The sequence below is a fragment of the Acinonyx jubatus genome, chromosome A1 (assembly GCF_027475565.1).
Source record: "Acinonyx jubatus isolate Ajub_Pintada_27869175 chromosome A1, VMU_Ajub_asm_v1.0, whole genome shotgun sequence".
Taxonomy (NCBI): domain Eukaryota; kingdom Metazoa; phylum Chordata; class Mammalia; order Carnivora; family Felidae; genus Acinonyx; species Acinonyx jubatus.
In genome coordinates this window covers 192,002,372-192,028,753 of record NC_069380.1, presented here as the reverse complement: position 1 = coordinate 192,028,753, position 26,382 = coordinate 192,002,372, and the positions used below count along the sequence as shown (strand labels likewise).

General features: G+C 38.5%; 1 protein-coding gene and 1 long non-coding RNA gene across 2 annotated transcripts in view; one reads left to right on the top strand and one right to left on the bottom strand.

Moving 5' to 3' along the window:
* The first annotated feature begins 705 nt into the window (after window positions 1-705).
* The window catches only part of LOC128311111 (uncharacterized), a 66,153-nt gene continuing 40,476 nt past the window's right edge, over window positions 706-26,382 (top strand). The window contains exons 1-2 of the long non-coding RNA XR_008289083.1: window positions 706-1,178; window positions 2,099-2,238. This is a non-coding gene — a long non-coding RNA (uncharacterized LOC128311111). The remainder of the gene's footprint in view (window positions 1,179-2,098; window positions 2,239-26,382) is intronic.
* Window positions 11,178-26,046, bottom strand: NMUR2 (neuromedin U receptor 2). Its single transcript, XM_015063961.3, has 4 exons — window positions 25,208-26,046; window positions 19,023-19,107; window positions 16,476-16,601; window positions 11,178-13,415 (listed from the first exon to the last, which is right to left on the bottom strand). The coding sequence occupies exons 1-4, from the start codon at window positions 25,922-25,924 to the stop codon at window positions 13,144-13,146; spliced, it is 1,200 nt and encodes a 399-aa protein (XP_014919447.1). The 5' UTR covers window positions 25,925-26,046; the 3' UTR covers window positions 11,178-13,143.

Sequence of the window (26,382 nt, the reverse complement as noted above, 5' to 3'; positions counted from 1 at the left end):
CAGTGGCTGCTTTAATTTTTTTTTTTCAACGTTTATTTATTTTTGGGACAGAGAGAGACAGAGCATGAACGGGGGAGGGGCAGAGAGAGAGGGAGACACAGAATCAGAAACAGGCTCCAGGCTCTGAGCCATCAGCCCAGAGCCTGATGCGGGGCTCGAACTCATGGACTGCGAGATCATGACCTGGCTGAAGTCGGACGCTTAACCAACTGCGCCACCCAGGTGCCCCTATCAGGGGCTGCTTTAATGCTGCAACAACAGTGTTGAGTAGTTGCAAAAAAGAATTAGTTTAAACTGTTTTTTAGTTCAAAATCCTAAAATGTTTAGTATCTGGCCATTTTCAGAAAAGTTTGCTCACCCCCTGGTCTGTACTAACATTTCCCCAAATTGCCTTCAGTGACATTACCTCAGTGGTAATGAACACACAGGCATGGAAACTCCAAATTAAACAAGATTAAGCTTATTTCCTCACTGTAGGACTTTACAGAGCCTTTAATATTTCACTATGGATGTGAGTCTCTAAAAGGGGATAAAATGTACCTTGTAGGTTTCAGAATAAAATCTTAGAGAATTAAGATGGTACAATGGTTTTGATTTCTAAAAATGCCTAAATTCTGGCCTGAAAGACACCTCTTCTTTCCATGAGGTCTCTGGACAAGTAATATCCACACAGAAAAATAGAGGGAGACCAAAATGCCACAGTATTAACAGCTGCTCAAGTGTCTAGTCCCTCACTGCAGAGCTCTCCTGCAAATGGTGACAGTGAAACACACAACTTATAATGTAAGTTACATAAAGTGCTTCCTACCCTCCCCCTGACTTAAATCTTGGGGTATTACCATCTCATGTTAGGCTCATGGATAAAGGGCTTCTAAGGGGATTGTTGGGGAGCAGTATGGCAGCTTTGCAGATCAGGTCCTAGCCTAAATTATGTGCTTGGGAAAGATGAGAGAATGATCAGAGTCATGCCTGCACAAAAGCACCAGTTTGTAAATGGAAGTGTAAGAGAGAGAATAGAATCTTGTTTATGCTTTCAAGGTGCAGTGTTTGTATCTGATACTAACAATGGTCCAGTCAGTATTCCGGAACTCTGAACAATTGGATATGTAATTCCTTCCCACATGCAATTCCTCCTTCTTTGCTGTTGGTGGAGACAATTAAAGAAGTGCCCTGGCATGGTGAGAGGATGCTGTAGTGTGCCTTTCTTTATAATTTGCTGATTTTCCCTAACTTTTCTGACTTCCATATTTTTTTGTTTTTTTATGGAATTCATCATGAGACCACCATGAATCTTCTAGGACACACCCTTAGAGAAAGTTGGCCTAAGCCAGTGGTCCTCAGACTTTAGTAGGTATAGGAATTCTTGGAGATACTTAATAATAATTCATATTCCTGTATTTGTATTCCACCTCAGAGGTTCCATTTAGCAGGTTCAAGAATCTGCCTTGTTTTAACAAACTCCCCAAGTAGTTCCAAATAAGGTAGTCCGTTGGTCATATTTTGAGGATCAACTGTCTTGACACTGGCTGGAGAAGCAAAAGAAGTCTTCTTTTAAACTATCATTTTTAAGTGGTTTTCCTAGAGTTTGCAATATATATTTACAAAAAAGCTAAGTCCACTTTCACTCTTCTTTATCGCTAATAACTTTCCTTACTTTGAAGTCTGTTATGTCTGAAATTAATATAGTTATTTTTGCTTTATTCCGATTGGTGTTATCATGGTATATTTGTTTCTGCCCATTTACTTTTAATTTATGTGTGTGTTTACATTTAGCATGGATTTCTTGTAGACAACCTACAGTTGGGTCATGTTTTTGGATCCACTCTGACAATCTCTGTCTTTTAATTGCATGTAGACCATTGACATTTAATGTGATCATTGGTACAAATGGATTAATATCTATGTGTCATATTCCTACTCTTTTCTGTTTCTTGCCCTTGCTCTTTGTTCCTGTTTTTGTCTTCCATTCTTTTTTTCTTTTGCCTTTTGTGATTTTGATTGAGTATTTTATATGATCCATTATGTGTGTGTGTGTGTGTGTGTGTGTGTGTGTGTGTGTATTAGCATATCAATTATATTTCTTTTCTACTTTATTTAGTGGGTACAAAAGGAGTCTTTAAGCTGACATGCAATCCTACCCAACTCAGCAGAGAGGGTTGGAATAGAACTCCAGGCTGGGGAACTAAGTTTGCATTTTACTCCAAAATCAAATATCTTCTTGGGAAACCTCTGACACAGGTAGGCAGATGTTCTAGACTTTTAGTTTTATATTTGAGCAAACTTAACTCTCAGAGGCATGATTAACAAATTGGACCTAGGCAAATTTGGAAGTCTTAAAGATTATAGGCATTCATTATATGTTATGAACAGTTGAGTCATTTTCATTAAAAAAAAAAAGTATTTGGAGGAGTCTTTTTTTTTTTAAGTTTGTTTGTTTATTTGTTTGTTTAAAGAGAATGAATCAGAGAGAGGCAGAGAGAGAGGGAGAGAGAATCCCAGGCAGGCTCCTCATGGTCAGTATAGAGCCAAAGGCAGGGCTCAAGCTCATGAACTGTGGCTCATATCATGATCTGAGCCAAAATCAAGAGTTGAACCCTCAACTGACTGAGCCACCCAGGTGTCCCAATATTTGGAGGAGCTTTTAGGGTAAGACCTCAGACAGCCTAAGATTCAGTTCTTTGGGTTATCTGAATATGCTTTCTGGGAAGTTATAACATCTCCTTTTCTGGAAATTATTTTTTCCAGAACATTATGAATATTAGATGACATGAGAGAGCTCAATGAGTTTGCAGACTGTTTATAAGAGAGATGAAGATTTACTAGAACAACTAAAATAGAGCTATCTGCAAAGAGAATGAGCTGCCTTGGCAGGCAGCAAACTTACATAACTAAAATTTACAAGTCTAAGATAGGTTGTGGAGGGAATTCAAATATCTCACCAGTTCTAGGGTTTTAAACTTTATTTTTATTTTTAATATAATTTATTGTCAAATTAGCTAACATAACAGTGTGCAAAGTGTGCTCTTAGTTTTGGGGGTAGATTCCCGTGGTTCATCACTTATATACAACACCCAGCGCTCATCCCAACAAGTGTCCTCCTCAGTGTCCATAACCCATTTTCTCCTCTCCCCTACCCCCACCCACCCTCATAAATTTTAAAGTCCTTACCAGTTCTGAAATCCTAAGTCTGATGTATAATCATTGCATGCCATGTTTTTGTTGTTGTTGGAAAACAATGGCAATTTTGTATTTTATTTCTGTAAAAATAACATATGTGTCCACTTGGGGGTAGTAAAGTATTTTTTCAGTATCTCTAGGGAGTCTTCTGTATTTCCTCTGCAAATACATTATATGTATAAGTGAAAACAATACCAACTAGATGTTATTTTATGTCTTTTATTTTGTACGTGACAGTTTGTTCTAGTGTATAAACAAACACAATAGGAATTATGAACAAACACAGATTTTATTTCCCTTTTTTCCCTGTAATACCCAGGAATTAAAAACATACAAATTAAAATTGTTTTATCAGCAACACATATGCCCAGAGGCTGAATGACATTAGTGTTAATTCTTTAATGGTAATTTCATTATGTTCAATGCAATTCAATTCAATTCAATTCAATTCAGTAAGATAGTCCCAAGATGGTTTGAAAATTCCTGTTTTATAAAGATACACTAACACTTGAATCATTCTCCTCTTAAACAATTTCAAGACTTTTACATTTTTATTATAATAACAGTAACATAACAATTTACTGCAAAACTTAGTGGGTTAAAATAATGCATCTTTGGGGCATGTGGGTGGCTCAGTCAGTTAAGCAGCTGACTCTTGGTTTTGGCTCATGGTTTTTAAGTTCAAGCCCTGCATCGGGCTCTGTGCTGACAGTGCAGACCCTGTTTGGGATTCTCTCTCTCTCTCTCTCTCTCTCTTTCTCTCTGCCCTTACCCTGATTATGGTCATACTCTCTTTCTCTCTCTCTCTCTCTCTCTCTCTCTCTCTGCCCTTACCCTGATTATGGTCATACTCTCTTTCTCAAAATAAATAAATAACCTTAAAATAATGCATCTTTCTTCCCTCATAGTTTCTATGGGTCAAGAATCTGGGTACAGCTCAGCTGATAACCCTGGCTCAGAATTTCTCTTGAGGCTGCAATAAGGGTGTCCACAGGCCTGCAGTCCCTTCAAGGCTTGACTGGGTTAGGATCTGCTTCCAAACTCACTGACAGCTAGCTTCTCCAGAGAATGCTATGTAAAGAGGGAGGAAGAGCCTGCTCAGTAGAGAAGGCAGAGTCTTTTCGTAACCTACTCTTGGAAGTGATGTCAGTCATTTCTCTCATATTCTATTTGTTAGAAGCAAGTCATTAAAGTCCAACCCACACTCAAGGGGAGGAGGATGCCTAGGACATGAGTACCAAAATATAGGTATCATTATAGGGGTCCGTTTAATAGGCTGCCTAACACAGATGCAGATTTCACATTTTAACTTATTTCTCTTTTGAAAAATTACTCAACAGCATTCAATAGTTAATGGGATTTTTATTTTATGGATGTGGTGACCAGAATCTGTCTTGTACTGGTGTCAGTAGACATGATTCTAGTCCTTCCTCTGTGTTGACCAGCTGCAACACCTCAGGCATTTAAATCCTGAATTGTAGTTTTCTTGTCAACAAAAAGAGGCAGTTGGATTATACTCTTTACTCTCCCTTGTAGCTTGGACATTCTTTCCCAACAAATGATCAAGTTCTGTGCTAAGGGGGTCCAACTCTTTTTCCTTTAGATAAGAGTTCCTCAGTCTCAGCACTATTGACATTTTGGGTCTGAGGATTCTTTTTGTTGGGTGAATGCTGTCTTGGACATTCGAGGATGTTGAAAATCACCCCCGGCCTCTACTCACTAGATGTCACGAATAGCTCCTCTCTTTGTGACAATAAAAAATGTCTCTGACTTGGAGGACCACAGATCTAAGCAAAGCTAACATACAAAAATTATTTGCTTTTCTGTAATATCTTGATTTTTTCCCTTAAGGAAAAAAAATATATATAAATTAATAAATATACAGATGTTAATAGTTTACAAGAATTTGTAATTTAAAAGAGAGGTGATCTTTTGAGGTAGAAATTTAAGACCTAGAGTTAAGGTGTTTCTGGTGACTATAGAAGGGTGGGTAGGGGGCAGGGGTAGCACCCTATTCATGCTAAGCATGAATCATACTTATCCTACAGAAAAAATTACTAGAGAATAATTTCCAGGAGCCACAGAAGTGATTGTGTGAAAGTACTCATGAGTCCTGTGATGGTTAATTTTACATGTCAACTTGACTGGGTCATGCAGTGCCCAAACATTTGGTCAAACATTATTCTGGGTGTATCCATGAGGGTGTTTCTTGGATGAGATTAACATTTGGATCCATTTGAATGAGCAGACTGAGTAAAGAAGATTGCCCTCTCTGATGTGGGTTGGTCTCATCCAATCAATTGAAGACCCGAATAGACCAAAAAGGTTGAGTAAGAGGGAAGTTTACCTGCTTGATTGCACTGGACCACTGGTCTTCCATCCTTGGACTGGAAATTATGCCATTGGCTTGTCCCTACTGGTTCTCAGGCCTTCAGACTCAGACTGGAACTCCACTGCTAGCTCTCTTGGGTCTCCAGCTTGGTTACCACAGATTCTTAGTCTTCTCAGTTTTCATAATAACATGAGCCAATTTCTTCTGTTAAGTGTGTGTGTGTGTGTGTGTGTGTGTGTGTGTGTCTCCATCTTACTGGCTCTATTTCTCTAGAGAATCCTGACTAATGCAAGCCCTGAGGGAATTTATAAATAAAAGAAAAGATGGTCATGGGAAGACTTCTGGGGAAAATAGTTGAGAAGAAAATAGTTGAAAAGAGGATGGATAGGAGAAGTTAAGAAAAGTCATAACTTTACTAAGAATCGTATTCCAGGCCTCAGCACTATGTAACACTTGGAAAGTCTCTCTCTTTGCCACAGGTTCCTCCTATTGCCATTCTCAACTCCTAGGCACTGTAGACAAGGAATCTCTCCTTGACCAAACTTTAGTCAGGCTCCTTTAAACCTTCTTTTTGATAAAGTTTCTTCTTGGCCCCCATCTTTGGGACTCTAAGTCCAGTTTTAGCAGTGGATCCTGCTAAGCCAGTTTATAGAGCATCCTTCTTCCCATTGACATCCGATCAAGTTCTTTAATTCTACCCTTTATCTAAAGAAGTTCTGCTTCCCCTCCCCCGCCCTTGATACTTAACCAAGTTCCTCTTAGTAATTTTGCATCCACTCCCTCACCCTGACCATTGGCCATAAATCCCCACTGGGTTCTGTTGTGTTTGAGTTGAGTTCAGTCTCTCTCCCCTATTGCAGTAGTCTATCCCTTATTACAGTTTTCTTACATAGAGTCTTCCTCACCATTTTTAACAAGTTCCTAGTGCAATTTTTGTTTTATTTTACACTACACTGCAATGAAAGCTCCAGTAAATAAAAATTACAGGGGGCAGATTAAGACTAGATTCTTAGATATTTCTTCAATTCATGTCAACGTGTGATTTCAATTTTTTTTCTACTCAGCATGAACCATGTAACAGTTACCTAGGCATGTCTTAAAGCTATGCCTTTCTGTCAAAAATCGGTCCATATGTAGGGAGTATAAGGTAATTTTATAGCTAATCAAGTAGATATAAACCTATTGATAAAATCTTCTTTAGTGAGACACAAAGACTAATATTATGTATGTAAGAATTATGCTATTTTTAGATTTTGCTTTGTTTTCTGAATTATCCAGATTATAGATTCTCCTCATTCATTCAAATGTGGTGAGATATGTGAACTGAAATTGGAGTCAGGAGAAATCAGTCCAAATATCAACCCTGCCACTCACTGTTTTATCTTGGACTAGTCATTTGTCTTTTTTTTTTTTTTTTTTTGCTTTAGATTGGTGGTATAGATTTGTAGCTAAGAGTCGGAGGTCTAAATTTAGAACAGAATTAAACCTCATCTTCAACATTTATTAGCTGTGTGACCTTGGGTAAGTTATTTAACTTCTCTGTTTCAGTGTATTTTTCTTCTATGGAATGGGGATTATAATAGTGCCCATTTCTTGTGACGTTCTTGGGAAGGTTAAATAAGATGATAAATGTAAAGCTCTTAGCACAGTAGCTGGAAAAGTCTCAATAAATGTTGATAGTTGAAAGGCACATTGGGCTAGATGATCTTGAAGGCTCCTTCATGTTCTAGTTATCTATAAATTTTCTAAGTTACATAGGCATTCAAAATAGGCTGCACGTCTCCATTTGGTTAGGGCCAGGGTTAAGAATAGATAATGAAAGAATGAATATAAATTTTCTTTTAGTGGGTAAATTTGAATCCCCATAGATTCAACAGATTGAGAATAAGGGTGTACTTGTTATTCATTGTGTTTTTAGGTCTAGATCAATGTCTGCCACTTGGTGTATATTTAGCATTTACTGGAAAGGGAAAGTGGATAAAATATAGCATGTAGAGCAATTAAGAACAGTTCCAGGTCAGACTTCCTGCCTTGACCACTAGTCCTCTCACTTCTTTGTATAAATGGCAACTCAGTTACCTCTTTAAGACTCAATTATCTCATTTGTCCAATGGGGATTGTTACAAGCTTTACTTGATAAAAATGTCAAGCACATGACCCACTGTGTGCTTCGTCTAAGTGATTAGTAAATAGCCATATATGATCCAAATCTGATATTGAGGTTCAGACACATTATACAGCTAAACATTCATTTCTACATGTGTTGGAGATAGTGTAATGGTGAGTACCCCTGAGGCTTATCTTCTTTTCATTCCTCTCTGAGCTTTGTGTCTATGCTAGAATGACCACATTACCTGGATCCTTAGCCTCCTAAGTCTTCTAATTCTGAGAGTCCAAAAGAAGACATTTAATTCCACAGATGAAGACATGCCAAAGGCCTTTTAAGACAATTAATATGCTTGGTCATCCTTAGCAGCCTGGGAGCCTTGTGGTTTTGCTGACTGCTCTATCATAATATTGATTAATCTTTTATGTAACAAAGAAACAATCTTTAATGCATATTTGTGCCTTCATTATTAATGAAATCCTAGCAGTTGGTGATATAATCTTGGGCAGTTTGTTTATCTGTTGGAAATGACTACAAAAAACACCTGACACATTTCCTGATATAGAGCTCATTTAAATCTTACATTTGAATGCTGCCAGTGAGAGTTACATTCTCTAAAAATTGTAAACAAAGTGAAATGGCATCAAAAAATATATCTTCATGAAGCAATAAATGCCTCCATTTCTATGGATCATTTTCTCACAAACACTTATAGCACTTCCTAGGTGTCCAGCACTGTCCTGGAATGTTACAAATCATATGTTGACTTATTTAATCTTCATGTAACCACAGTGATATAGATAGATACTGTCAGCATGTCTATTTTATAGATGGCAAAACTGAACTATGGAGAGATTAGGTAACCTGTCCAAGGTCACGCAGTTAATGATGTTAAAGCCAGGATTTGAACCCAGACATCTGGCTCTAGGGTCCATGTTCTTGACTGCTGTGTTTGCTCTCCAATCTTTGTGAATGATTTAGTGGGAAATAAGTGAAGAGGTAATATTGGGGATGGCATTAAACTGAAAGGCTTTTTTAGTGATGGCAATGAACTAGAGTCCCACGTAGAATCCATGTAGTAAAATGGGGGAAGCTCAGATTTTGAAGTCAGATAGTTGTGGGTTTAAACTCACTGCACCATTCGCTAGATGCATTCTTCAGTCTCAACACTTCACTACTTCTGGTGGTATTATACATCTCATCCTTGGTCAGGCCGTGGTCTCATGGTGAGTGGAGTATACTTCCAGGCCCCCCAACTCTGAGATTGGCCATGTGACTTGCTTAGCATGGGGAGCGCATGCAGTGGGTGGCCATTGTGTTCCTTGTGAATGCCCCAGCTTGGGTGGAGTAGAGTCACCCCAGCTAGGCTGCAGACAGATGAGTAAGATATAAATACTGTTGTGCGACTCACTCAGACTTTGTGCTTGCTTGTCTCTTTTCCCAAGTGTAAGGGAGGACAAGTCTTATTTTGTCAACTGTAAGCAGGGAGATGACAACATCCTCTTAGTGAAGCTGTGGGAACTTAATGAGATAATCGTGTACATGAATGTTATTGAAGTAAAACTAACAGTTTCTAAAACTCACAGTTCTACTTAAAGAATTGGTAATAAAGTTAGGATCAAAATCAAAATTTTTAACGTTTAAAAAAGGAAGCATGGAATTAGAACAAGATATTCCTTCTGTTGGTATAATATTCAAATAAATAATCCTTACCAAAGGCTGGTTAAGACCTATTTTCAAAATATCTATGTAGTCACAAATCATTCTTACCTATGCATTAATGTTGGCTTCTTAACATATGTTTTTTTGTTTTTAAAAATAATGAATTACTTTTCTTTTTAAATAGTATTTTGTTTGCCAGCTCAATCTAACCATCCTGCCTACTAAATGCACAGTATATATTTTTCACCCTGTGTATATTTCACTGGCAATAGCATCATTTAGGTATATGAAACAATTTCTATGTATAGATTAGTTAAAACTCCCAAACATTGACATTACCTAGAAAATGTTTCCAAAGTACAGCATATGCATATGTCTAATGTAGAGTTCAACTGTAATTTAATGATTTAGAAGGGATAAAAAAAGGGAAGAGATAGATTGTTTCGATTTGCTTGGCTTGCATAAGCTAATACAACCTCAAGCTTTCTTACAGTGTTTGTATAGTATACTTCTACATATTCAAAAAACGAGATCTCCAGCCAAGTAGAGAGAATGTGGAATCCTGCATCTTTTTACAATAAATCTTGTGGGATATTTAAAAACAGATGTATAGGGAAGATAACATGTAGAACTGTTACTATTTCCTGCACTGATATTAATGGACAAAATCCAAGGATAATTCTTCCATTCTGGGTTAATTATAAAATGCTGATGAGGCTTTCATGTCATAATTAGCATGCTTTAGCTTATTTTATCTCATACCTCTGGGTCAAAATCTGGTTCATTGACTTTTTTTTTTCAGTGAGTTAACCACAAATTTAAATGGTCTGTAATTATAATGGTGTTTGTTATTGGCCATCTAGTCTATAAACAAACCATGTGTCATACAGCAAGGTGGCAGATTGCCAGCATATCAGTGGTTAGTGATGTGCTGATAAGATGGCTCTCTGGGGGGAAAATAGCTCCAATGTAAAGTGTTTGCCAATGTCTGTGGTGTAAATATTCCCACTGTGGCTGATTTCAGGCTACCAATCATTTAATACCAAGTTCTCAAAATTCCTAAATATATAATAATAAATTTTTGCAAGACAGTCTGAGCCAGTACCAGCCAGTACATCACTGAACAGTTAATACTTACAGACACTGGATTCTTATGTTGGAATAGTGATACTTTTAAATTCTCCTGCGATGCCTTCATTCAACTATAACTCATCCACTAAGTGAGGCCATTAAGGGTGCCTTAATTCTAATAATTTAAGTCATAGACTACTTTGAGGAGCTAACCAGAGCTATAAACCTTCTTCACAAAAAAAAGTACACACTAAGAATTATGAATACAATTTCAGAGGCTTCTGGGACTTCTGACACTTGTTCATGGGTCTTTATGGGCTAGACAATTTGGCAAGCAACGTTCTGAAGGTCATTGCTTTAGTTCACTAAGTTTGTGAATTACTAGAGAGCTCAAAAGTCACTGTTGAATTACAAAAGAGTATAATTACCAGCATTTTATTAATCATGTTTGCTGTGTGGCCTCTTTCATTATTGCAAAATGCAGAGATCACGAGGAATTCACAAGGAGATGATGAAGTCAACTATTGAGTAGCATTGAACAATTTGGCTTTAGTTTTTCCCTTTGTTCTACTAACTGTGTGTGAACCATTATATGAGCTAACTCTAAGACTTGCGACATTTGAATTTTTGTTTTGAAATATAAATTTCCTTTATGTATATGGATGCATGTGTGCATGTATATGTATATAAACAAAATCTCAACACTCCCCCCCCCCTCCCATTTAATGCTAGGCTTAATTAAACCTATTGCTCCTGAAAACAAAAAAGAGATCAAAGCTGTAATCAAGCAACAAAATTACTAGCTTCAATTTTAGTGTTGTTTCTTTTTCTATCCATCTACCTACACCAGCAGCATATTTAGTCCTGGTCACTGGGAGTTGATGTTAAAGATGATGACTTTACTAGATCTTCATTTGAGAAGGTCTCTAAAAGATGAGAAGGAAATTCATTTCTCTTCCATTTCTGGAGTTTTGCTTTGCTGAGTCTTTTCAACTTAATCCCCAAATGACCCAAGGATTCTGCTCACCAACATAAACCATCACTGGAGAATTCTGATTCATTAAAGTTGGCTGTTAATTAGCAAAGAGATTTTTAAAAATATATATTGAATCACTTTGAAGATGATTGTTCAGTTAGGAAATAATGATGTCAGAGACCAATAACAGGATGGTTTATCAGTAGGATGGTTCATTCAATTTAGGGAAAATTCAGAGACTAAAAGCTGGAACTTGTATGTTTCAGCATCAGTAAGAATCTGGGGTTGGGAAGAACCTTCTGGTACTGTGGGCACAGCAAGGCATGGTGTTACAATCACAACTGGTTAAACAGTGAACTGAAAGATATCCCGGTCAGAAACAGAATTTTAGTCTTTGGCTCTTAATGTGGTTTCATCTGGAGCTGTTCTTTGGCTCAGCACACTGGAATGTGAGTTCAACTAACTCACCACATATTTATTGAACCTCTACCATTGTGACAGATATACTACCAGGATCCCAGCAACAGCAAAAATGAACACAAGATACTTCACGCTTTTGAAAAATTTACATTCTGACAAAACAAGGATATAAATCCCTGAAATATGAAGCAGAGTGAGGAAAAAGCTTAAGAGAGAGATTGACAAGTCAGATACCACATCTATTTGAATAAATCAAGCAGGGTTTTATGGAGGTGACACACTGAGATGGGCATTGAAGGATGGGTAGGACAGCAACAGATGGAAACTAGAGACAAAGAGGGAATTTTATAAGCAAATATGTGCAGCCAGAATAACCAGGGCATATTTTCATAAGAAAAGCAAGTATTCTATTTTGAATAGAATATACATTACATGTGATTATATAATAGAAGAGGAGTCTGGAAAGTTGATTTTTATTATATGTGCAAAGAGTGTTATATAGGTAATGAAGGGTTTAGTCAGCGAAAGTCATAGGATTGAGACTAGTAGTTACTATATGATTGTTTTTTTTTCCCTAGATAGTAGACCATACCTCTATGTATGAAGTAAGACTTCAGAAATCCATGTCTAGACAAAACTATGAAAACAACTAAGCCTGTGTTTGGTATAGTTTATATCTCTTTTGACCCTCCACCATGGCCTTCTCCATCTTCCCATTCTTTTCTAAGTAGAACTTATATCTGATCTGATTCCTGGTGAGGAATGACTGAGAATGATGTGCGGATTAGGAAAGTGGGAATAAATAGTTCTAAGGAGCATCCCCATATTATCAGGAGGATTCTTCAAGTAAGAGGCTTCAAAATTCTAATGTATCATATTAAAAAGGCCAAATATGAGGCAGTAGGATAAAAAGTTTGCTGTGGAAGAACACTGGTATGGTTCCTGTGAGTCATATAAAGTAACATACCATCTACATGTCTTCCTTTTATATCTCACAGGGGCCATTGGTTGTGAGAGTTAGAGCCTGACTCAGAGTATGGATGACTCAGGACAAACTGTTTCCAAAAGTGAAAATCACTCAAAGTATAGGTGTCATTCTTTACTGGTCATGATTTTTTTTTTCTTTCCATGAACTAGTGAAGGAGCATGAGGCAGTTAGGATGGTGGAAAGGAAGCTAAAACTCAGAAGGTTCTGGGTTTTAGATACAGATTTGGTAGCAATTTGTTTAAATACACACACACACACACACACACACACACACACATTTAGAAGTGGGTATATAAGTTGTAAGACTCATTTTACCTCCCTACTATCATGTAAGAAGGCATAAATTTTACAGGGTGTCCCTTCCTGTAGTATGGTGGCATAAAGGAATGTCAACTCTTTGAGTGTCCCTTTCATGGTGCCTGTCCACTACAGACGGCTGTAGGGGAGTGCGAGCTGCTGACGGTTAACTGACAAGGGAACTGGGGACCTGCATCTTCAGTCAGCTCCACAAGGTGGCATTCTGTCAGGAAGATGTTCCGCTGGGCAGGTGGCCCCTGTTGGTGGTGCTGAGAGTGCCCCTGTTTGCAGGGAGAGATCACATTCCAGAATGCTGCCCGGAAGCGGCGCGAGAGTAGGTTATAGATAATGGGGTTGACGGCTGAGCTCAGGTAGAAGAAGACACCTGGAACACAGGAGATTAAAAAAGAGACATGTTGAGGAGTGAGAGGCATGGTAGAATGAAGCATAGCTATTTAACAAAGGCCTAGCATACCTGTGATTGCCTCTTTTGGAAGTAATAACACATACAAGACTCTAATTGAGAATACAAAATGTTCTGAACAGATCTACCACCTGTGTGTTTAGGAATCAAACACAGAAAGATTAAAGAGTCTTGGAAAAATTTAGGCCGGCATGGGATCTCTCTGAGATGCTTGGCAAATTCCTTTGATCCCCACTTGTTTAATTAAAGAACATGCTCTGATAGCATTAACGAGAGAGATGCTTAAGTATCAGAGGAAAGAGAGATGTTTTTATCTCATTGGAGCTTTGCTTAAATCTATAATTTGAAACTGCAAGTAATGGAGGAATGGTAAATCAGTTAAGTCGTAGTCCCTGCTGAGATATCTTATAATGCTAACTATCTCTTCAAAGAAATATTCCCCAATGCACTTTTCCTACCTAGTCTTTTCCCTTGATGGCTCCTCCCACCTTACTTTTAACTTTATTAATTGTATTTTTACATTTATTTTTCTCCACCAAATGCCTTGCACACTGACACTTTCCTGTTTGGCACACATGTTTCTTTTATTTCTATGTCTATTTTATTCCCCAAGACCCAAGATGAGCCTAAGGTTGAGAATCAGAGAACTTTGTTTCTGATCTTACTTAGCCTTGCTCATTCTGTGACTTTAGACGGAAGTGGTACTTCTATTCTTTTCTCTGTAAAATGGGAATAGTAATACCACTCTAACCCACCTCCCTGAATTACTGTGAGGATAAAGTTGAGACGCTATCCACAGAGGGATTGAGAATGGCTAAGAATGTAAAAAAAGTGATAGGTACTGTCATTAACATGTTCGTTGTTGTCCTCATTTATATAGTTCAGGACACACAGAGTGCCATACACCCTATGCACAGAACTGGGCAGGGAGGAATATAGAAGGAGAATATTGCTATGGGCTGTTAATTCATTCAATAAGTAAATATGATTGAATCCTTATTCTCTGCCAGAAACTTTGAGGCACATTGGTAGGCAGTGGATTTAGACTTTGGTCTCCAAGGACATGGAATAGTATTATAGAGGCAAGACCTATGCCTAACTTCAACAGTAAACAAAAGAACTCTACCAAACTATATCTGTTTATATCTATATATCTATATATCTATATATCTATATATCTATGAGATATATCTATATCTATATCTATATCTATATATCTATATCTATATCTATATCTATATCTATATCTATATCTATATATATCTCATATATATATGACTGACAGTCATCCTATGGAAATTCACATAATGGCATAAACACAAGGACCATGATGATCATGAAGGATTTAATGGGGTGCTTAAATGTTGCCTACCCTGAAGTGGGCAGGAGATAACTGGGGAAGAGATAAGAGAGTACTTCAGGTAGAAGCTAAATGTGCAGAGGCAGGAATGGTTATATTGTGCAGGAATAATGCAGACATGCACAACCCTCTAATTAACCAGTTTGACAAGTATATGATTTATGAATGGAAATACATAACTTGAGGATCAAAAGGCAAGTTGGGGGCATTGTTTTGTAGCATTTAGAAGGTTTAGACTTCATCTGGTTGGCAATGTGGGGGAAGAGAGATGATTTTTAACTGGAAAATATTAATATAAATGTTGTAATTTGAAAATCTTAAAATGGTTGTCTTGATGCATCTGGAGATGTAGAGTCAACTAGTTGTCTCATGTGATCTTGTAGTGTTTTCCAATGTATTTAATCACTTTCTTTTTTCGCAGCTTAACCACAAAGATAAGCTAAGAGCTATAAATATTTTTGAGATTTCACCCAGAATTAGTAATTAATTAAACATGGAGGAATATACCCATGTCAAGGTATAAACCATAACACAAGGCTTCCTGAGTACAAAAGAAAGGATGATTGAATATAGATAACATACATGGCACTCAATATACCTAGGAACACTGTTGTTTTTGCTTTATGCACACCTGCAACTTAACGTGCACAAGTTGCTTTTATCTGTTTTTTTCTGGTGAGGTCTTTGATGATCTAATGTGCCCATAGAAGCAGCCAGTGACTAGCCAAGGTAGAGGGACAATGTGGTCTGCACGTAAGTCTAACAGTCACCTTTGCTGAGAAAGAGGGATACAGGTGACCATTCTCTGCTCCATTTTGGGAGAAAGAATCTTGAACTTGAAGTTGGACAACTTGGGCTGGAACACTGTTTTTACTATTTGCCAACCAAGTGACTTTGGGCAAGTCATTTCTTTCTTGTGGAACTGTTCTTTCAGCTGTAAAAGGTGATGATAATATCTACTTACTAAGCTTTTGTGATGACTATAGAAAGATATATAGCATTGTGCAGCTTAAAAAGGCTCTTTAATAGCTATTATTTCATTTACTTCTTACCAACGGCCCATGGTTTGTATAGGGCAGGCATTATTGCCATTTTCCAGTTGAGGAAACTATGGCATGAAGGAATCCACATTCTTCAGATCACACAGGATATTAATAATGGAAATGAGGTGCAAATCCAGGTCCTCTGACTTAATGATCTTTCCATTGCTATTTCCACCCTATTCCATGGTATCCTTAACAAGCAACATTAAAGTAGCCTAAAAACAGATCCTGATGCCTCACGAATGCCCTTTGGTTAGTTTTCATGAGGATTTAATACTTGCTGAAGACAATATGAGATTTTAGGGACATCGATATTTAATAAAAACCAATTCAGTTATGTGAGCTTTGGATGCAAAACAAAGGAATCACTTCTTAGACCATTTTCCTGCTGTAATCACCAGGCTTAGAGTTGAGGTCTTCAATAAAGTAGGCTCTACAATAGTGATTTGGTATATTTCTTTTGGATAAGTAACATGCCTAATCAATACATGAATAAAAAATCAAATGTGTTCTTTATTGTATGGTGGGGTCCGCATAATAATTAGTATATATAAATAGAACCTAAGTGAGATTAAAAAGTAGATACTTGTGATATAACCAAACCAGCCAAAATTTTACCTGACACCACATGGATGAGATTGAACACAGCAGCCAGGGATTCAGTCCACTCCTCCACAAAGCTGAAGAAAAGCCGATCAATGTGGAATGGGGCCCAACAGACAGCAAACACTAAGACCAAGACAACTGGAAAAGGATGATGAATGAAAGAGCAAAGGACAGTCAAGGCAAGGATAGGTATATAATGCCCACTCTGAATCCAGCCATTCCTTCTAGCATTTCCCCTCCACCATCTTTTTAATCATTTAATCATTTAATCATCTAGATCCTAAAGAACCTCTACATAGAACATTTACACATGAGAGTGAATTGTATAGGATTTAGGGTCAGTTTCCATATGATTGTATAAGATTTCTTGTACAATATGAGTTTACTTTAGAACGCTTAAAATAGTACTGACTTTGTTCAAAGCTGAAAACATTCTATTGTGGAAAATATGTTGCAAGAAGGTTGCTGGTACCACATAAATGGGTTATATGAATAAAATGATTGGGTTCAAGCAATTGGTGTTCTTTTAAGTCCTAGATTAATAACAAACTATTGATACAGTATATAGTATAAATGTTGTATGAATTTATCTTTTTACTCTAGAAATAATTAGAAACTTATGCAAATTCAGTCATTCTGTAAGGGGTGGGAGGGACATAAAGAAAGAAAAATCATGAGCGTTATATTGCTTTACAAGCATCTTTTGATTGAGGTGGAGATGTGTCTATTATAACTTTTCTATGGTACAGATTGCCTCACAATTTTTTTTTGTTTTTACTTTTTGTTTTTATAAAATTACAGATTCACAGAAATACACTATTGCCCAGGGTTGTTTTTGTTTTTGTTTTTGTTTTTTTAATTTTCAGCTCCTAAAACAGAGATTAGTGCTACCATATTTTCTCTTTGGGGCATTTAATCTTCACCAATATAAATATGTATGTTTTTTTGTCTTCTCTTCTGAAGTTGTAAAATACTTTTATTTCCCAAGACATGATGCTTGAGATTTCCCTCAGGAAAGTCTTGTAGGGACTAGCGGGGAGATAGGAATATAGATTAAACAAGATTAGTTGTGAGTTGGTAATATTTAAAGCTGGGTGATGGGTACACGGGTGATCATTTTACAATTCTCTGAATTTGTGAGTGCATTTGAAGTTGCCATGGTAAACGGTGTGGTATGCCTGTGTGGTGTAGTTTCAAGAATATCTGAATGTTTCTTTTGAGTTTACCAACCCCCCCCCCCACCACCCTTCTACCAGAAAAAGTCCCTAATCTGCTCACTACTGCCTACAAATCCCTTTAGTTAAAAATTTAATTACTGTTAACATGGAACACTCCAACCCCAAAGGCAAATACTTTACTGTATATTTTATCACAGTGACTTTAATGTGCATACACTTCAAATCTTTTTGCGAGAGCAGATTATGATCAAGGAGGAAGGGGAGAGAGAGATTATAAAGACATGAGATTTCTTAATAGGGAAAGTCAGGTGCCAACAGGGGCTAAGCGATTTCTAAGATGATGACTACTAGAATTGAAAAGACAGGCTTCAGTGACTTCACAGGATTTTTGCTCATAAACACCACATAGTTAGAGTAAGTGTTTTATATACCTATTAGCCTGAAGGATATGTTTCTTTCAAATCTTTGGTTTTGTCTTGGGAAGTTTATTATAAATCTCCTTTCCTCCTTTCTCATCAATATTTCTCATACGCTAGTGCAGGACTATATATATATCTTAGTATTTACTTATTTTTGAGAGTGCGGGAGGGGCAGAGAATAAGGGAGACAGATAATCCCAAGCAGGCTCCAGCCGTCAGTACTGAGCCTGAGCCCAACGACAGATCTCACGAACCCTGAGATCATGACCTGAGCAGAAACCAATAGTTGATGCTTAACTGACTGAACTGAGCCACCCAGGCACTCCAGGACCACATATTTTTATAGCACTCTTTTGGGAGAGTGTAGAGCAGTGCCCGGATTTTTAAAAACACCTTATCTATACAAAAGAGTGTATTGTTTTATATAAAATCATATGATGTTATAGGTGGTATGACCGCTTACAGTTACTCTTGGCCACATGTTCTTAATCTGGAATTAAAAGATCCTAGGGAGTCCAAGGATGGGTGTCAACAGGTTCGTGATCCCCTGAAAAGGATTATACAATGTTTGTGTATGTCTATTTGTACATTTTCTAAGGGGAGAGTTCACAGCTTTCATTGTATTTAAAAAAATTAAAAAAGCAACTCATAACACAAAATAGGTTAAAAATAACCTGCTCAGTTTAGAGACGAAAAGAAATGCTCAAAATCTCAGAGAGTGAGATTTGCCAAATACCTCAGAGAGTATTACAATGACACAATTCAGGGCATTGTTTGAGGGTTAAAAAGTGAAATAGAAACAAAACAGAAAGGTCCTAGGAGGCTGAGAAAACCAAGGAAGACCAGACCTCAACATCTTGTTTCAGAATTTTGATTCTGACCCCAGCAACGCTTTCTCAGTACCAAATGCAACTCCTTTGCTTTCACAAACAAACAAACCCCAAACAAAATGAAGGACTCACATAGCATCTTGGTGACTGATTTTCTGGCAGGTCTTTGAATATTTGCAGTCATTTCATCTGCCCCAAGCAGTTGGTCCTTCTTTAGCTGCAAGGAAAGTGGAAAAGTTGCTAAGGGAGGTAAACATTTTTTTCCTCCTGTTAAGATCTGAGAAATGTAGCTCTAACACTCATTTTGCAGACAAAAAACCGGGACACAAAGAAATGTAAGAATTTGTCAAATGTTTAACAATAAGTTGGAGGTGGAGTTGGATCCAAGTCACCTAAATCAACAGGATCGAGGGTTGTGGCCATGTTGCAATGCAACCATTTATCATACGCTATTCTGTAGAACCCTGGTTATATAGTATGTTAACGGGTATTCTATAAAAAATGTGAAATTCTAAAGTAAAAAAAAGTTAGGTAGGCAATTCATTCATTCATTCATTCATTCAATAATAATCAGATATCTTTGAGAATGGAATCCCTCTGCTATAGGGTAGGTAGGCAGTAAAAAACAAAAACAGATATTGTTTCTGCTTCATAAATTTTATAGTCTTTATTGTGAGTCTTCTCAGTGTCTTTAAGGTGCTGATGGACATTATGAACATTTTCCTGGGGGTTCATGTATCACCCTTCCCTCATCCCCACCTTCCACACCCCACATCTCCAACCCCAACCTCAAAGGAGATAGTGCTTCTTTGACTAAACAATTTCCCCCCACCCAACCCTTTTCAGTGGAATACTTACTATATCTTAAGAAGCGCAATCTGGGAAATTCTATGTTAATAATGTTACTGATAAGACTGCACATGTTTCTGAATTTAGATGTGGAATATACTCATCCTGTTGCAAGAGGTGGTGATCCTTGAAGTCTCTAAAAATGTCAAATATTAACACCACTGTACATGCAATTTTTCCCGCCCTGTTCAAGTCCCATCTACTTCTACAAGACTCTGGTGGTCCTGCAGCCCATTATCCTCTCCTTCCTCTCCACTCCCTTAGCACTGAAGATCTGCATCGTTTACCTAGTTGTGGAATTTTCTTCTTTTCAACTTACATATTTTTAGTTGGTGGGGTTATACAACTATAAAGAAACCATAAAGAAAGCTTTAAGGACTCATGACAAACTACTATCAAGTATCTACAAGATAGTACAGTATGTGTTTGTGCTTGACTCTCTAGCACTTATTCTCTTCTTTTCCTACCAATGGTACCATGATTTTCCTTTAGGAAATTAACGCTTTCTCCATTCCTAGGCATTCATTAATTTGGATGGCAATGATCCCATCTCCAGCTCCAGGTTCAGACCCTAAATAATTTAGCTCCTTTCCATCAGTCACAGTGATTAGATGATTGGAATCAATGGGGTTTCAGATTCTTGCTTGTACTTCTAGGAATTGAAGCTTTATTTCTCTCTTATTGGGACCCCTTCTTGTTCTCTGCATGGAATTCTGGAATACAACAGCTATTTTTTTTTTCCACCACAAGGAAAGCACTGGGAGCCACGAATGACCCGTTGTGTGTATTTTGAGGTTGAAATCAACCTTATGGAAAGAAGAGCAAAGAAATAGAAATAAAGCTAGGTCTTTGAGAATATTGTATGTTTTACAGAATTAAGCTTCATCAAAAGCCAGCTCCACCTCTTGATTTATCAGGTCTATACTGCCCTTCATATTTTGCCAGATTGAGTTGGGGTTCCCTCATTAGCAATGTAGAAAGTTCTGACACACTTATCAGGGCCATCAGGTGGAAGGAACATTCAACTTATTCTATATAGTCTTGGGTAGGTTAGGATCAGATTGTTGAATTATAAGAAAATGTATTCCAGTTCAAGATAAAAAAGAGTTTGGTGTGGGTATGTGCAACAGTAGAACAGACTGCTCTTAGAATCAGTGACCTTCCTGAGCTGGATGGCATTTTTATAGAACGCTTTAGAGAAGGTATTTAAATTAAATAAGAGTTGGGGGCACCGGGATGGCTCAGTCAGTTAAGCGTCCGACTTTGGCTCAGGTCATGATCTTGCCATCTGTGAGTTCAAGCCCTGAATTGCACTCTGTGATGATAGCTAAGAGCCTGGAGCCTGCTTTGGATTCTATGTCTCCCTCTCTTTGCCCCTGCCCCACTTGCGCGCTCTCTCTCTCTCAAAAAATAAATACACATTAAAAAATAATTTTAAATTAAACAAGACTTGGAAGAGAGGGCCATTAAAAGTTGCCTACAGAGTTAAACAAAGGAGTATCCTGTCTCTCTGACAAACATGTTAGCTCCTAGAAGTCAGGTAGCTCTCAGGACCACACCAGCCCTGAAGCATCACTTGGATAATTAACAAACCTGACCAATCTGTCTCTGAATATACTGGTGCTCTCTACGTACACCCGTGTCTTTACAAAGTAAGGGACTAAGGAGTCTGTGAGATTTAACCCTTCCAAGGTCATCTAGAACTTGGAAACAAGAAAGAAAAATATTATGCAGTTATTAGGAATGGACAGGAGGAAACTGACAATAATGTTATTAATGTAATAGTAAAACAAAATAATGCAGGTGTAGTGCTCATCTCAGTTCCTGGCACATGCTATTCAATAAGTATATATTGTCATTCTGGTTATTGTCCTCAGTTTACTCAAAAGACATAATAAAAACTGAATTTTGGTGAAACAGGGTTATTTATTCATATCTGTGGGGTCACTCATGTGGATTACTGAGTCCCTTCCAGAAATTCTCCCTCTCATGGTAACTGTCACCCACAAGCAGTACTTGTGTTGAGACAAAGAAGCAAACAGATGCACTGAGACAAAAACCTTATTGTTTAAGAGCAATAAATCAAACTGCACATCTTACTAACTCATCACTTAAATCTGCTAAAGGTTCTAATTATTTCCTACTATTTTAATCTTATTTTTAAAGTTTATTTATTTTTGAGAGAAAGAGTGAGAGCTCAAGGGCAGGGGAGGGGCAGAGAGAGAGGGAGAGAGATAGAGTCCCAAGTAGGCTCTGCACTGTCAGCACAGAGCCTGATGTGGGGCTTGAACCCACGAACCATGAGATCATGACCTGAACCAAAAGCAAGAGTCGGATGTCTAACCGACTGAGTCACCCAGGCACCCCCCATACCATTTTTTAAATTTTGTCATTATTACAAGAGAGTCATTCCATAATTTGATTTCAGTCCAAAATTAAGAACAAACAACAACTATTGAGATCTATTAGTCCCTTCTTTGGGTGGGTTTAAAAGTTCTCATTGGTAATTTCTCTACTTAAAGTAATAGTTTCCTTAAATCAAACATAAAGCAAACAGTTCATACAGTTCTTTTATGAACAGGCTTCCTGTACAGTGTAGTTTGCAACGAAAAGAAAATTATATTAATAATTTCTTACTTTTCAGTTTTCATAGGTTTTAGTGATACAACTAACCAACTAGGGGGAAGAGTGAAAACTGAATATTTATGCATCTTATACATTGTTTCAGTGGAATTTGAAGGAGGCGGTATAGTAGAATAGAATGCACACAATTTGTCTGGCCAATATTAACTACTGCTTTATGTTTGAATTATTTTATTTCCCTTCAGATGTTTAGCAAAGTAGCTATTCACCCCTTAAGTATTCTCCCCACCCCTGCACTTCTAAAAGTCAAGATACAAAAAGAGGAGTGAAAAATTGTGGTTACTCTACAGGAAGTTCAGAGGCCTTCCTCTCCACTCACTTTGGCTGTGTGAGATAAAAGGTGAAGGGGAGGGGCATGTGGGGGATTCAGGTTGATCCACCACATTTATATATATATATATATAATAATATATATATGTATAAATATATGTATATATAATATATAAATATATAATATATAATATATAATAATATATATATAATATATATAATTATATATATATATATATAAATTCCACCACGTTTATATAGTTTGTGGAGACTAAGCTCCAGAATACCAAGAGATACTCCTAGCTTTTGTGTAAATATTTCCACAATCTGAACAAGATCTGTTTATTAAAAAAAAAAAATAGTGCAACTCTGTTTGGCATGGCTGGATTCTGCTACAATTCATAATATATCCTCTTCAATTCAAGTGTTAATGTTGCCCGCAGGAGTATAAGTACCAGGTGAGAGACCCAAAAGAGCTTCCCTCCCAGATGGGAAGAAACTTGCCTTGGGGTTGTCTACTTTCCATCTCTAACAGGTTTGAGCCTTGGAGAGCAGCTCAGTGGGTACTTGTATCCTGGAATGATGCAGCAGCACACATATGGCTCCCCTCTTTCTTCCTTGGTCCTGGGATTCCATCAAAGGGAAATCACCAGGAACCATGACCACGTACACAGGGACCAGGTGCAGCTAGAGTCAGGGAGAGTTTTCCTGAGGAAGTGTGGGTGAAGTAGGATTTAAAATATGAGTTAGAATTAGCAAAGCAAAAGGGATTGTGATTGTCAACAGTAGCAACATTTTGGGCAATGATGCAGCAAAGGGTACAGCCTGTGCAAAGGCCCCGAACGCCATAGTCTAGGGCCTATTTCTCCTAACTCCGTCTATAGATCTTTAATTCCTCTAGAAGTGATATTCTAAGTTGAGAGTTTTTCTCTGGTGTCCTCTGGGTAACAGCTCATCCTTCCTGAGAATAGGAATGGTCGAAGTTTCACTATACACACAAAGCAAACTAGATAGTTTCTAAGCTGTCATCTGAACTGTCACTTAGCTCCTGATACAAGGTAGCCTTAAGTTCATTACAGCAAAACAAAATAAAACACAAAGTAATTGGTTGGGGTGAGGGATATGTGTTTCCTACTCAAAGTTAAATACTTCTCCCAAATTAACCCAAGATAAATGATTGGTGTTGGATGAGATGGTATTGATAAGTTTGGGGTAGAGATTTCTCACAGGGCTCATGATATGTGGAATGATACAGAAATCCTTTTCCCCCAGTGATACACACACATTCTAAACCTAGTCTGGGGTGACATGTATCTCTGGGAATAGAGGAGCCATCTATGATGTGAATGTGATGTTTGCTTTGTTTTCCCTTCATTATTAATTCTCGTTGTTCCTGCTCATGGATTTTTCTTTCTCATTTTTTTTTTTAGGTTATTACAGACTGCCAGAGCTATTGGGAGCCTTAGATATGATCTAATGTGACCTTTTCATTTTATAAATGTGAAAACTAACTCCAGGAGAGAGTTGTGTGGCTTGGCTAAAAGCATATTTTATATGAGCTTCAGATCTGGGAATCTAAGTAGTCCTAAGACTGTTTACAAAACACAAGCTGCCTCCTTAAATGGGCATAAAACCGTCACAGTTAGATTTCATCTCTATGAATTTGGATGCAGAATGTACCAGGAGAGGAATTATATAGACTCCCTACTACCCTTACCAAAAGTAGTTTCTCTCAGCTAATTTAGATTAGAAAAAAAAACAAACCCAACTCATGACTATCATATCACCATGAGTATAGGAAAGGAACCTTCTCTAATTATAAGATATGTTGGAAACAAAGTGATAGTGTTTTATTAATTCTGGCTATCACTTATCCCCACTTTCTTCTACTCTATCTTATGTGCTCTGTTCACTTCTTTGTCCCTCAGTTTCCATCTGATCAAGAGAAATCCAAGTTGGTCCCACTCAAGCCATATATATATATATATTGCATTTTAACCTGATATTTCAACCAAAGGGTCAAAGCAACCATAAGGAACAGTCTCACTTTAAAACTGTATATCTGTCCTGGAGTAGAAGATAGAGATAGTTTATGTTATACACAGACCAAATTGGTACAGAGGAAAATTTCAGTGCAGGTGGTAGATGGGGACAGGAGACAACAGGATGTGGAGCAGTTTCTCCTGTGGTAGCCACTTTGTGCTGTTTAAAATGAGGCTCCCCCTCAGGCCTACTGAATCAGGATTTCCCAGGGGGAAGGGCCTGCACTTTGATACCCATAGTAAAATTTCTAGGAACTCCTAGATTTGAAAGCCACAGGCATAGAGGGAAGAATAATGGTAGATGAGTTGAAGGAAATGGTTTATAGTTGTGGTTAGTATTTGCCTGATTTGGGGCCGGTCCTTTAACTTCTGTTTGCCCTCTGAGCTCATTCTGTTTTCCTCTCTGCTTCCTTCCAATTCTGGACTTCTCCAAGTCTAAGTTCTTTTCTCTGAACTTTGAGTCAATGAGAGAAGAAGAGATACCACCCTAAGCCAGCGAGCTCAGATACTCACTTTGAGCCCCATGAGGTAGTAGAGGACACTGATGACAGTCATGGGGAGGATGTAGAAGAGGAAAGAGGTAACCTGGATGACGAAATTGTAGATCCATATGGGCTTGATGACCGCACAGGTGGCGGAGCCCGGGACCAAGGACCCATTGGGGAAGTAGTGCAGCTTGATGCCGTGAACGCTGGTGTTGGGCAGAGAGGAGAGGGCAGAGAAGCCCCAGACGAGGCCAAGGATCCTGAGAGCCCGCCGCCGGGTGCTCCTCAGTTTGGCCCGGAACGGGTAGAGGACGGCCACGTAGCGTTCCACGCTGACCGTGGTGACGCTGAGGACGGAGGCAAAGCACACCGTCTCAAAGAGGGCCGTCTTGAAGTAGCAGCCCACCAGCCCAAACAGGAAGGGGTAGTTGCGCCACATCTCGTAGACTTCCAGGGGCATCCCAAGGAGCAGGACCAGGAGGTCGGAGACGGCCAAGCTGAACAGGTAGTAGTTGGTGGGCGTCTTCATAGCCTGGTGCCGAAGAATCACCAGGCACACCAGGAAATTGCCGACGACTCCCGCGACGAAAATCAGCGCGTACACTGCAGTCACTGGGAAGAAGAAGTGGCTGCGTGGAGGCCCGTAGAGGAAGGCCAGGTAGTCCTCGGTGCTGTTCAGGTATTTCTGGGATGGATCTGCCAGTTCCTGCTGGTGGATCCAGGAAACGTTCTTGTGTTTTTCCATTACTGGTTTTAAACTGCAAGACCTGAGCCTCCTCTGATAGAGGCTTCTGTCCCAGGCTGAGCCAGAAAAGAAAGAGAAAGCAGGCAGGAAAGCACAGACTCAGGGGGGGCGGGAAAGAGTCTGGGGAAGCGTGAGTACTTCAGAAAGGCTGGGCTGCTCAGACCCGGATCCCTTTGGAAGAGATAGAGGCCCCGCCCCTGCACGGGCTGTGGGCCAATGAGTGTGTGTCAGACGCTCAGCCAGAGGACCCCTGGGTTGGAGGGCTGGCTTTGAAGCAGGAGCTGGAGAGGAGCGGGAGACGTTTCTCTGGATTGGAAGGAGCTGGGAAAACAGCTAACACAGAGGGTGATACTCTCACTTAAGTAAGCCGTGGGTACTTTGAGCGTGCATTTTGCAGAGCTGTGGGCGTCTGGATGGAAATACAAAATAAAGTTGCAGGGTCATGGATAGGAGAGTAC